Source organism: Bacillus rossius, chromosome 1 (assembly GCF_032445375.1).
Source record: "Bacillus rossius redtenbacheri isolate Brsri chromosome 1, Brsri_v3, whole genome shotgun sequence".
NCBI lineage: Eukaryota > Metazoa > Arthropoda > Insecta > Phasmatodea > Bacillidae > Bacillus > Bacillus rossius.
In genome coordinates this window covers 92,992,835-93,005,398 of record NC_086330.1, presented here as the reverse complement: position 1 = coordinate 93,005,398, position 12,564 = coordinate 92,992,835, and the positions used below count along the sequence as shown (strand labels likewise).

The following is a 12,564-nucleotide window of genomic DNA, read 5'->3' as shown; positions in this document are numbered from 1 at the left end:
TGCCGTAAACATAAATGCATCAAGTGAAGCCTCGAAGATCTTCAGTTGGGTTGTTGTTGGCTTGGTTTTTGAACAGCCTTCAATTTTTGTCCACTCCCTAAAGATTCCAACATCCATTGTCGACCTTCCAAAAATACTATGAACTGTTCCAGCGTTTGTATTTGTGTTGGGTCTATGATTTTCAGTTCCCAGTCTCCTCTGAGAGTTGATTCCAGTTTCCTCTCTAATACTTATATTAACAAAGGATCCCAAGTATTCACGATATGCTCAATACCTTGAGGGCAGGAACATTTTCCTGGATTGGTGATAATAGTTGCACTAGAGTTGATTAATTTTTTGTGGTAGCTGGTTCATTTACCAATGCCTCAATGTGGCGATTAACAATCAGTCTCTTATTATTATACCGCTGTTGAAGAAGCTTCCATTCAATCTCAAAATTATCCTATGCTAGAGGGAGGGGCTCTGCTTCCAGTGACATATTCAAATAAGACAATCATTCTACATAGGTGAGTTGCTTCTGTTTAGCAACAAATGTCTCAAACAGGTTGGAAAATGTTTGCCATTACTTTATATCACCACTTTATGTTGGTAATTTAATTACTGGTACATGCACTCTCTGTGAATCATGAGAGGTGGATGATGAAGCCTGTGATGAGCTGAGTAATGGTATCTTTGCAAAGGAATCAGAAATAGATCTTATCTTATAATAGAATCATCAAATGTATCCAACCATTTGTTATGCTCCTCTGTATCAGTGTCAGTGATTTGACCTGAAATGATGGCAATTAGGAGATGGTCCTCCTCGAAACTCTTCCTTATTTGATCCAGGTGGCCTCCAATAGCCTTTGTTGAGATGGATCAGCTACAGCCTTCTCTGCAAGAGTTGATGCTCTCTACAAACATTTTCTGATTGCGCAAGCCTGAAGGAAACAGCTGTCATATCTGCCATTGTCTAGTGGTGTTCTATGTCCCAAAATACCATGACCTTGCACTCAGTCCTAATCCTTCCTCCCTCGGCTCTGCCACTTACTCCTCCCGGCGATGTCCCTTTGTGTTGAGTGCTTCTTTGTTTGTCATTGCTCCCGGGACCCATTTGCGACAGATAACCATTTTGTTCACTTTACCCAGAAAAAAAGGAAGGTCAACGCAACCCGGATGTATTATGAAAATGACTGATGCAGCCGCGATCGACCCGCCATAATTATCACCAATTATCACTGCGTTTTGACCAATCTTCCGTGACGACGGAAATTAAAAATTTTTGCCCGAAAATTGGTGAAACATAGCAGCACCCAGCACTGTGTTTTGTCTGGTTGGCCATATTATTAAGTTTTACTGGCCTTTGTTGGATACACAAAGCTAGGAGAAAGTTTCGTTCACATCCAAACTACAGCACTGTAAAAAAAAAAAATCTCTTTCGGCATAGCCTACAGGCATAGGTAGATTTCGAGGTACCTATTTATTCTGGAAATATTTTTGGAAACTTCTGGAATATGTAAGGAACTTAATGTACATAACATATTTATTTTATGTTCTCCACTATAACAAAATGATCTATTAAAAATTTGCTCATTTTCCATGGAGTGAAAATGTTATGAATATTTTTCGCTCAATGTATCCAGTATTTAATAGTTTACAACGCAGCATTGTATAGCTTAAAACGAACTTCATATTATATGCCAGTAAAATATAGCCAGCTGCATCTCAGGTGTCACTGCCCCACAAAGTTGTACTCGCTATGTTCACTATATTGGTGATGTCGCCGGGTGTTTGTTCTTGGCTATTTTTCTAAACGTCACTGACTTTGCGCATGCGCAGATAGGAAAAATCATCTGTTTTGCGTGGAATTGAACCGTACTTCTGTGTTTGCTTTTTTGAATTTTTTGAATTTTTCTCAGTATTGTGCTTTAAGTAGTTATGTCAACGGCAAAGTTCATTGAAGGATTATGAAAATATCCATGTTTATGGAATAAATAATGGAAAAATATAAAAGGTAGGATATGCAGGACAATGCCTATGATTTGATTTCAAGGAAATGCTATCAAACTGAGTTGAATTTATTCTGAAATAATCAATAAATTTGGCTTCGTCCTCTCACAACTGCTTCATCAAATAATGAAATTCTCCAAATTCATTTATTTTTAGATAAACTTCATGAGCCTATTTCTTTTTAGTTTTAATAGTCTGAGAGCCAACAGAATATTATCATAGTCGGAATCATCACTTGAATCCCATGGCATGCGTCTCTCCGACATAGCAAACTAGACTATTCTGTCTGGCCACCTGGCACAGTGAACATTGCGAACATAGCATAGCTTTCTGTGTGGCCTCGGCTTTACGTCACAGAAGCTATCGTCGCAGAAGCTATTAAAAGGGGATGTCCAATGTTTTTTGTTCTTCATATTTGAATATAATTGAGAGTATTAAAATCCACATAAAATATAAACTGTGTGTTAAAGAATTATAAAAAATGGATTTTTTCATTATATTTTTTAATTTATTCTAATTAATTATATTTTGGTGTCAAATTTCTGATTTTGATGGTTCCTGAGAATGTATTAGTAAAATTGTTGCTTCATTTAATCAGGGTTCGTAAAATTGGGGTTCTAGTGTACATTGCTCAAAAGAGTTCCAAGTAGAATTATAAATGTAAATTTTATTTGTGTTTTTGATAAACAAACTATGTGATACTGTGTCAAATAAAAAACAAATTCACATACAGTTGACACAACAGTGACACTTAATACACATTACACAAAACCATTGAATCCATACATGTGGTAATACAGTAGATACATGAATGAATAATAAGTGTGAACAAATTAGGTTGGACAATAAAAATTTATAATGCTCGGGGAAATCTAAGTCAATTGGTTGTGTTACAAAAAAAAAGTTTCTGATGGTTTGCATATATTAATAAATAGTTTGCTTCAGTCTAAACTCAGAGTTATCATAAGGTTCTAACTTCAGTACCTCCAGTTTTCACGCCCATTAATCATTAACTTCCTTGTCCAGTTTTACAAAAATTTGAATTTTCAAATATAGGCCAATCGGAATTACTGTTTTATAATTACCTTTAATACTTGCATCTTAAGTTCACTAGATTTCAGTTTAAAAAAAAATTCATTACAGTATGGTGGCTTTAAATGGCTTAAAACTGGATGGCTTGTGACTCACCAACAGCTGGTTCAAAATGGTTAAAATCACATGCAAAAATCTAGGTCACTTCAGAAAGAAATAAATGTATACGCTAGTCAGAAATTAAGAACCAGTACTGTGACTGTAAGACCTTTTCTGCAGTGTTGCTCCCTGGAAGGTACTATTATGACGTGCGGGCAGTTATCTGAACGAGAACGGGCTGCGGCCGGAGCCGTTGACGGCGGCGCTGCTCAGGGAGCTGGGACAACGCGAGGAAGCCAAGCCGGGTCCCGTGGTGCAGAGCCTGCTGCCCTTGCTGCTGGCCTCCACTCTGTCGCCCCCACCGCGAGCCAACACCGCCGTGAGTGCCGCCCCTCCTCCAGGTCGTGCTCTCCTGTTTCTTTACATGTCAGTGGAGCCAAGATTTTATGGCTGTATCATCATTAAAAATAATGGATTTTGTTTTTCATCAAGTACAATTACACTCATAAATGCTACAACAATTTCTGGTAAGACAAAATGTATACCCAAAACAATACTACATAGTATATTGGTAATAGTACTGCAACTAAAACATTCCGTATTATTCTTTGATGTTTCGTAGTTCGTGAGAAGTTACAAATGTGAAAATAAAATAACATTTTAGACCTTTTTGTTTTATGCAATGTCAAGAGCCAAGATTTTATTGTTTTATAACAGGTTTCTTTGTGATTGTTTTTATTTTTCAAGTAACATGTATTATTCCAAAAACATACTCAAATATCAAAACAAGAAATTGTGTTAATGGAACTGCAGTGCTAAACATACATAACTTTTCAAGCAGTAGAAAATTTTTTTTTGATTGTATGGTTTAAGTTTATTTCTGAAGCCAGTTTATTTTCAGATTTAAATGGTTACTTTTTGTAACCATTTATTTATTTCAGTCCTTTTAATATTAATCAAAAAAATATGTAAAGTTAAAAGCTGAAATTCATTATACTTATGATAGTTCTAAGTTGTGTTTTTTTCAGTTATGATGTTTATTAATTTTGTGGTTTGGTGTTATGTGTTTCTAAGTTACAAATTTATAAGTCATGACAGTTATAAGTTTGATACATTCAAAACTCTCTGAAACGACTCCTCACGGTTCCCAGGAATAGGGTCGTAATAGAGGGGGGGTCGCAATAGATGTTTCCCAAAATTTTCAGTTTATTTCAAACCCCCCCCCCTTTCTCAAACCAGCCGTACAATGGCAGGATGTTGTCACTCACAATGCTAGACGGCTTTGCTTTAAACCCACTTCAACCTTCATGACAAGTCCGTCGCCCTACAGGCCACCTCTAAAGAAAATATGTCAAAAGACAGTTTATTTTTACTGGTTAGTTTACATGTAAGTTTTCTGCTTGCCGTAGTTAAATACACTAGAACCCCGATGTCACGAACCCCGGATTTAACAAAGCAGTGATTTTATGAATACATTCTCGGGAACCTTCAAAAAATTGGACATTTTGACCAAAATGTGTAAAACATAAAAATTTTTAAAAATAAACGAAGTGAAAGATCATTAAAATCTGTTAATTTTAACACACAGCGTATTTTTGTGTCAACTTTAATACATCCAATAATGTTCATGTAAGAATAACAAAAAAATAATGGGACATTTCCTGCAACGCGAGTGGGCGCACATGAAGCTCGCCCAGCTAGCTGGCGGCAGTGGCTTCATGACGCATTAGCTCACCCCTCCCTCCCCACGGTAACATTCTTCAAGGCTCGCTCATCCTTCCCAGACACACAAACTATCTAGTGTCCTCCCTTATAACACCCCAACTTCGCTTCCTTTGAAAAACCTTCAGTGAGAAAATGCTCATTTCACCCTCCCTTCTCCCATAAAATTGGGCTATTATGAATGGGGTACTAAAGCGGCGAGGGAGGGGTCAAAATATGTCACTTTTCACACCAAGTTCGAGTTCAGTCATCTCTGGCAAGGAATTTCCAAGTTTTCAAACTTAAATATAAACGTATTTTAATAGCAAGGGTCCTATGAAAAGGAATATACCGAATAAAATCAAGCTGCTGTCACCAAACAAAGCATAAAACGGCCCAATGCGTGGTCGCTTTGTTATTGCTCGCGCGAGAGGTGAGACGTGGAATGTTAGAAGTAGGGATGCAAACGATACATCGATGTTTTCAAAACATCGATGTATCGTTCATGAAACATCGATGTTAGCATCGATGTTTTCAAGAGCGATACATCGCCGATGCATCGACGAAAAAGTCCAAAACATCGACATCGTTCATCATTAAAATTACCCTAGTTTTTTATAATATTTTGGCTATCATTTCATGAATATTTATTGAATATATTAAAAAAAAAACATTACGATACATTTAGTTTTTAAGATACAATTTTTTAACTATCTATACTTACTATAAAAACCTACATTTTTAAGTAGGTATCAAAAATGTTGTAAATACCTACTGAACTATTTGGTTGATTTCAGTATCAATTTTTTTCTAGTACTTTAAGATGTGTAAAATCATTTGGAAAAAATAAATAGGTACCGTTAAAAAAATTTGTTTACACAAGAATTTTCTTTTAAATTTTGAAAAATATAAGGAAAAAAGCAGCGAGACTTTATGGACAATTTCATAGCTTGTTGTACATACAAGCTATTAATTGGCACCGATACGGTCTCGCTAGCTCTATCGAGAAAATTAACGTTACATTTTAAACCTGCACATACACTTCATGCTTTTTCCCTAATATTTTTTCCAATTAGAAATAAATCGTGTAAAAAAATAGTTATTTTTTAAATGAATATAGACTTCTTCAAATACTGTAAAAAAAATAAGGATACCAACCAAAATGGTTTAGCGTTTACAACATTTATTTATACTTAAAAATGTAAGTTTTATAAGTATCGAAAATTAAAAAAAAAAAGTTTTGTTGAAAACTAAATGTCGTATCGCAATGGTTTTTGGATAGATAGATCTCTCATGATCTGTACTATTTACAATATTCACGAAATGATAACTAAAAACATAAAAAAACGAGGGTAATTTTATTTTAAGTAAGTCTTAAGGCTGCAGGCTGCCCGGGCACACATACGGTCAGTGACGTAGCCAGGATTTGTGTATGGGGGGTGTTAAGAAGCATCCCGTATTAAAGTGGGTGGTCCGGTGGTCCTCCCCCGGGAAAATTTGGATTTTAAGGTGTAAAATAGTGCTATTTTAGCAGTTTTCGGTACTTAAATTTAAATATTGTAATGGTAAAAATTTTTATTAATTTTTAATATGAAATTTGTTTGAGTGATGAATAAGAAATTTAATTAAAGATTTGGTTCTAAGGGGGGGGGGGGGAATTGAACCCCTAACCCCCCCTCCCCCCCGGCTCCGCCCCTGCATACGGTGCACAGAGCTTCAGGAAAAACATGATTTGAAAACTACTCAAGATATCCGAGTGGGGTATGTTTACGAAAAGCATTTAAGTGTTCACTGAATGCCGAAAGGTACTTTTGAATGCGGATTAAGTTTTTAAACTGTGTTTATAGTAGAGTGAAAATGGCTAAAAGGCGTGTTTTTGGAGTAATTTTTAGGCATAAAACAACCGATACAGAATCTTGAAACCACTTAAGGGCAGTGCAGTACACCTTTATCTTTATTTCTCCGCTATATAATGTTACGGTCACCGCTCAACTTTCACAGCTATCTTGAGGATATTGTGGTCAGGAACCTGTAGTAGGTATGGTTTTTCGCTACATACTATAATTTAAATCATTTGGCATGTTTTTCCTGATATTTAAAAACATTGGTTAAAACATCGATGTATCGGTTGTCAGAACGATGTTTTTTTACATCGATGCTTTTTCGTTTGAACATCGATGTTTGTGATATCGATGTTTTTAAGAGCGATGTTGCATCCCTAGTTAGAAGAAAGATAAATGCGGGGGAGACAGACGGCAGCCAGTGTGTTTCCTGAGTGGGGAATAAGTGGCGTAGCCTTTTTTTTTTATGCTGGGTGAAGCGACCTTTTTCTATCAACCCACGGGAAAAGATAATTGCTTGAGCTGTCAAAATAAACATCGCTGCGGCAGTTAAAACAAGTCGAGGCGGGCGTGCATTCAGTCGGTCGCTAAACGTAAACACGTTGCCACAAAAACCTTTATCTGCACCCTGCCGGCAAAGGGACGTGGAATGGGGGTTGTTAAGCGCTGACAGGGGTCGACAAGAAGTGGTATCTATTTTTAGATATGCGCTACCTATTGCAGTACAGCACTCGGCAAGAGAAATGCAGTAACACGCTACTCACCACAAGAAACTTATTTTCTGTCCGATTTTCTTCGGATTTTTCGGCAATTTTTTCACGGTTCCTCGAAATCGAGTTGTAATAGAGAAGTGGTCGCAATAAATGGGGTCGCAGCAAAAAGGTTTTACTGTATTTATAAGTTGTGTTGATTTGGCATTGTGTTACTTATGACAGTTCTAAGTAATACAGCAAAACCCCTTATTTGCACTTTTCATGGGGACAAAGTAAAAAAGTGTAAAAAGCGGGAAAGTGTAAATAAAGGGAAAAGAATGAAAAGGAGTACAGCTTACCTTATTCAGTATTTTTTTCCTTTTGTTTAATAGCACATACTATAATGCAGGTACAAACACACTAACAACAAATTTTACTCTAGTATTTAATCATTTAATTTACCACATTTGACAAAAATAAAAAAATAATGAAAGCCAAAAAGTTTTTCTGATTACTTCCTAACAAAAAAATCTGAAATTTTTTTCTGCTTGCTTTTTTGGCTGTTCAAGGAGATTATTTGCCTCTCCAAATTATAAAAGTTATCAAATGAACTAGCACTGCCTTCAGAACTTGATATATAGCTGCGCAATGTTTGAAGAGCTGCGAGCACGTCTCTTGTAGTAGGAACTGGTTCTTCTTGTCCCTCTTCTTCTTCATCATCATCATCTTCTTGCGAGTTGGTGATGCCACTATTGATAATAATGTCCTCCACACACTGGACTTGTGAGGTAACTACCTGCTGGTCAATTGCCACATAGTCCTTAAAAGACTCCTTTTGAGACAGTTGGCAATACTCAGGCACATCCTCTATGATGGTGACACCATCATCTTCACTGGCACTACAACCTGCCTCTGGAAAAAAAAAAGCCTGCCTTCGCAAAACAATTTTGAATCGTAACTGTGACCTCTTTCCATGCTCTAGCTGTGAAGTGTAAGGCTGTCAATACATCAATCTTCATTGTCGAGGGATCCTTACCGGTGTCAAGCATGGTCACCGCTCTTGTGACCAGGTATTTTCGGTACAGGAACTTGAATGACTGTATAATACCTAGGTCCAGTGGCTGTAGTTCACTCGTGCAGTTCGCAGGGAAAAAAACAACTTCTGTATTACGAAGCTGTATGTTGCCCATGTGTGCAGGGCACTGGTCAATAAACACAACAATTTTCCTGTTTTGAACACCCATTTTGGCATCAAGTGCATGAAGTTGGCTCTGGAACAGTGCACTCGTCATCCATGACTTTTTGTTTGCTGTGTACTTGGTAGGAAGGGTGCGTACGTTTTTGAAACACCTGGGTTTCATAACCTTGCCAATAACATAGAGAGGCAACTTTTCACTTCCATCAGCATTTGTACACAGAAGTACAGTGATTCGTTGCTTACTTAACTTTCCTCCATGGCACTTCTCCCCTTTAAAAGTGAAAGTTTTGTCAGGCAGAACACTATAAAACAATCCAGTTTCATCAGCATTAAATATATTTTTCGGAGAATAGCTGGCAATCTTCTCCTTAAGCTGAGTTTCCTTCCAGTGTTCCACTGTCTCTTCATTCACACTCTTGCTTTCACCGCATACAACTTTGTAAACAACATTATGGCGTTGTTTGAACCTGTCTAGCCATCCATTGGAAGCTGTAAAATCTTCAATGCCAAGCCGGGATGCAATCACACGAGCTTTTTCTCGCAAAATGGACCCGCTGATTGGCAGATTCGCAGAACGTGCACCCACAAACCACTCCACAAGAATATCTTCAACTTCTTTAAATTTTGATTCTTTACAGTATTTTCGTTTTTTTGCACTTGGCCCGCATTTTGCTGCATTTTCTGCAATGCTATTACGATTCTTCAAAATCGTATTGAGTGTGCTGATGGGAATTGAAAGTTATTTTGCCAAATCAACTCGTGTTCCCACAAACTCGTCTGATTTTTCAATTATTTTTAATTTTTCCGCCACTGAAAAAGTTTGACGCTGCCTTTTCTCCATTACTTAACCATAAAAGACAGACTTCACTGATAAAAAAAAATTCAAAATAAAAGGAAACTTTTTTACACAATATTTTCTACCACGTTATTCTAGCATTCTATTTACCGTTAACGGATGTTGACTTTCCTTTAACATAATGTTCACAGAATGTAAACATGCAGTTGTGTATGTGATTAAAATATCGTCCAGAAAATCGACAGCGCTCGCAGCGCAAATAGAGCCCGCACAACTTCATCGCCATCTTGTAGTGTGTTGTGGTTTTCGATACGAACGAAATCTTTGACGCGTTTCACATGTTTATTTTCGGACAATTCTTTTACAGTTTCATCATCTATGGCGATTGCACCAAGTTGTTTATGTTTGTTACGTGACGTAAATAGCGGGATGGATTCGAATTTTGAGACGTAATTTGCGTGAAGGTATTGTATTGGACTAAATGGGAACTAAACGGGACCTGAAGAATATAGTGCAAATAACGGGAAAACGTAAATAACGGTAACGTAAGTAAGGGGTTTCGCTGTATAAATTTTTTGTAGCATTCAAAGTTATAACTGTTCTAAGCTGTGTGTTTCTAAGTTGTGTGTGGATTCCCGTCAATACTTTAATGGAAGTAACTATTTTCACTTAACCATTACATCATTTACATGACTCGTTCATTTATAAATAACTGTTTGCATATGAGCCTCTTGTAATTAATACATCCCTGACTATGTCACAGTTCAGTTGGTCCTGCATGTGTGAAGGGCATTGAGCGACGAGAGGACCCTGTGCGCAGATCCGCAGCTCCAGTGCGGGGATCAACGAGCCAACAGGCAATGTGGACACACCTCTCAAGTTCACGGCAGGGCTGGTGGTGGGGGTGGCGTGCGACGTGGAGCTGCGGCACGTGGGTGATGCGGGGATGCTGCGCATGCGAGCGTGCTACCCTGACCAGCAGTCGCAGCTGTCCGTAATCCGCACGCGAGACCTGCACCCCTGTCCCGACGACCCCAGCCGTGTGAGGCTGCTGTCCACGCTCCTGCTGTCGCACCAGCAGGTGTGGACGGAGGCGTGCACCGTGGACGTGAGCCTGGTGATGGACGTGTCCGGGGCGGAGCGGGGCCTCACGCGCACTCTGGGACGCCGCAGCCGTGAGGACCCTTGGCTGCTCGAACTGTGCGACCCCGTCAAAGTGTGTCTCTCTCCCAAGCATATCAAGAGAGGCATCTAACTTCTGTACCGGTCTCCCCTGACAAAGATTGTAACTCCTCGTCTGCCACCTCTAATTTATTGCATACTGTGCCATTTCTGTTAGTGTTTGATTCGCCCAATTTTCAGTTTTTTTCATACAAATGGTAATAATTGTGATAAAGATAAGCCTAAAAAAAATAGGACTTAATTTTTTTCTGTCCAGTGTCACAACCCTGCTGGTGTCTTAGCACACCCAAAACAGGTGCACATGTTCATTGATCCCTGTTGGAATTCCAAATTGAATACATCCAAAATCAATATCCCAAAAAATTGAAAATACTGAAAACAACCAGTGAAAACTATGGTATAAAATGCAAAAGCTAAAAAGTAGAGCAGAGTTTTTTATATATACAAAAAGTTATAAGGAGTATGGAATTGGGATCAAAGATAGCAGAGCCAATAAAGAATAATTAAATGTTGATAATCATATTGCAATTTTATTTGTATCCAAAAGGAAAATCATAAAAACCTACACAACTGTTACTTGCTGAAGCAAGAGACAAAATTATAAATATTTAAAATGATGAAAATATTGAAGGCCTTTCCTATGAAGGCACAAGGTATTCAAGCTGATAATGCCTTCAATTACCAGGAATACATACATCATCCTAACCGAGAGGGAGGGCCAAATTCTAGTACAGTAGAACCCTGTTATAACGAATCTGAAGGGAGTAGTTTATATGTTCACTATAGAGGGGAAACTTTATATCTGGGAAAACTTTTATATTGGCAATACATACTCAAAAGCAAAATCTTAACTACACATAGGCCTAAGCCATGAAAAGAACGAATTAAAATACTCAAAGCAACAGTTTTATGAGCAAATGCAGATAATATATTTAATGAACTACACTTTCTATTACCTAATGGTTCTTGGAAATCTGCGTATTATCCTTTTTTCGGGCATTTAATACTCTGTGACGTTATCGCAGCTTGAGAAAGAAGATTGTTCAGCTTGTTTAATATTGTACTTAATGTGGATGTTGCAATTCCCAGTTCCTTTGCTATTAACACGTGCGGGACAGTGGGGTTGGAGTCTCCCTTTTCAATAATGTCCAGTTTATTTCGCACAGATAATGCCTTACGTTTTTTACCGCGTATTCACCTTTTTTTAAGTACGTACTTCTTATTGAAGCACATTTGCAGCTTAATAACACGTAATTCTTTTTACCGTCAAAAGTACATAAACGAAAAATAACGAGTTTGGTGCATCAAAGATTACAACGTATCATTTAGTATCGCAGTTGCTAAAGCTGGAACGAAATTTTCTCACTTTCTATGGAAAAATTTTGTCCGAAGAATTCTATCTAGTGGTAGTCTTACGAACCTTACCCGATCAAAATGTCCGAAACGTGAACGATAAAAATGAGACGTAAAAATATTGAATTTGCTGCTATAATGTACATACGTATTTGTGTGGCGGTAATTTATTTATAATTTTGACAAAACAATAAATGTACACGCGTTCGCCCATTCTTTAACTATGCAGGGAAAACTATTTTTTATTTTCACCAAACTGATCACCATTTTTGGCTACACGTAGCCTACCGAGGCCACTCGAATACGACTTGTTTATAATATGAACAGTGGACAATCGAGTAGCGTATTGCGGTGAAAAACTTCAATGTGATCCAGAAGAGACGTTTTGTGAAAAAGGTTTTAATTATATGAAAATATTTGAGATAAATGTGCATTATGTCGGCAAAATTTGTTCGTGGTACACGGGAAAACGTATCAACATTGACAAAAGTTGTGCGCTATATCCAATAAATTAATACATAACCTCAAATCATTTTGCCGGGACTGAGACGGAAATTCACAATAAACGGGAATTCATTATAGGCGGGTTCACTATAAACGGGTTCTACTGTATTTGGAATAACTGGGTGCTATATGTGTTCCACAAAAAAAGCCAGAGAGAAACCAGTTTAACAGGTAGTC

The 12,564-nt window shown here is 37.7% G+C and overlaps 1 protein-coding gene across 16 annotated transcripts in view; it reads left to right on the top strand.

The window, feature by feature from the left end:
• Nucleotides 1–11,047, top strand: part of LOC134540092 (integrator complex subunit 4) — a 141,280-nt gene extending 130,233 nt beyond the window's left edge. For 6 of the 16 annotated variants that reach the window (XM_063382609.1, XM_063382619.1, XM_063382590.1 and 3 more), the window contains exons 15-16: nt 3,340–3,546; nt 10,169–11,047. In XM_063382609.1, coding sequence (XP_063238679.1) covers nt 3,340–3,546; nt 10,169–10,603 — 642 coding nt within the window. In that variant the 3' untranslated portion in view covers nt 10,604–11,047. Of the gene's footprint in view, nt 1–3,339; nt 3,547–10,136 lie in introns of all 16 variants that reach the window. The other 10 variants (XM_063382600.1, XM_063382582.1, XM_063382693.1 and 7 more) reach the window with 5 other exon arrangements.
• The last annotated feature ends 1,517 nt before the right edge of the window (nt 11,048–12,564 follow it).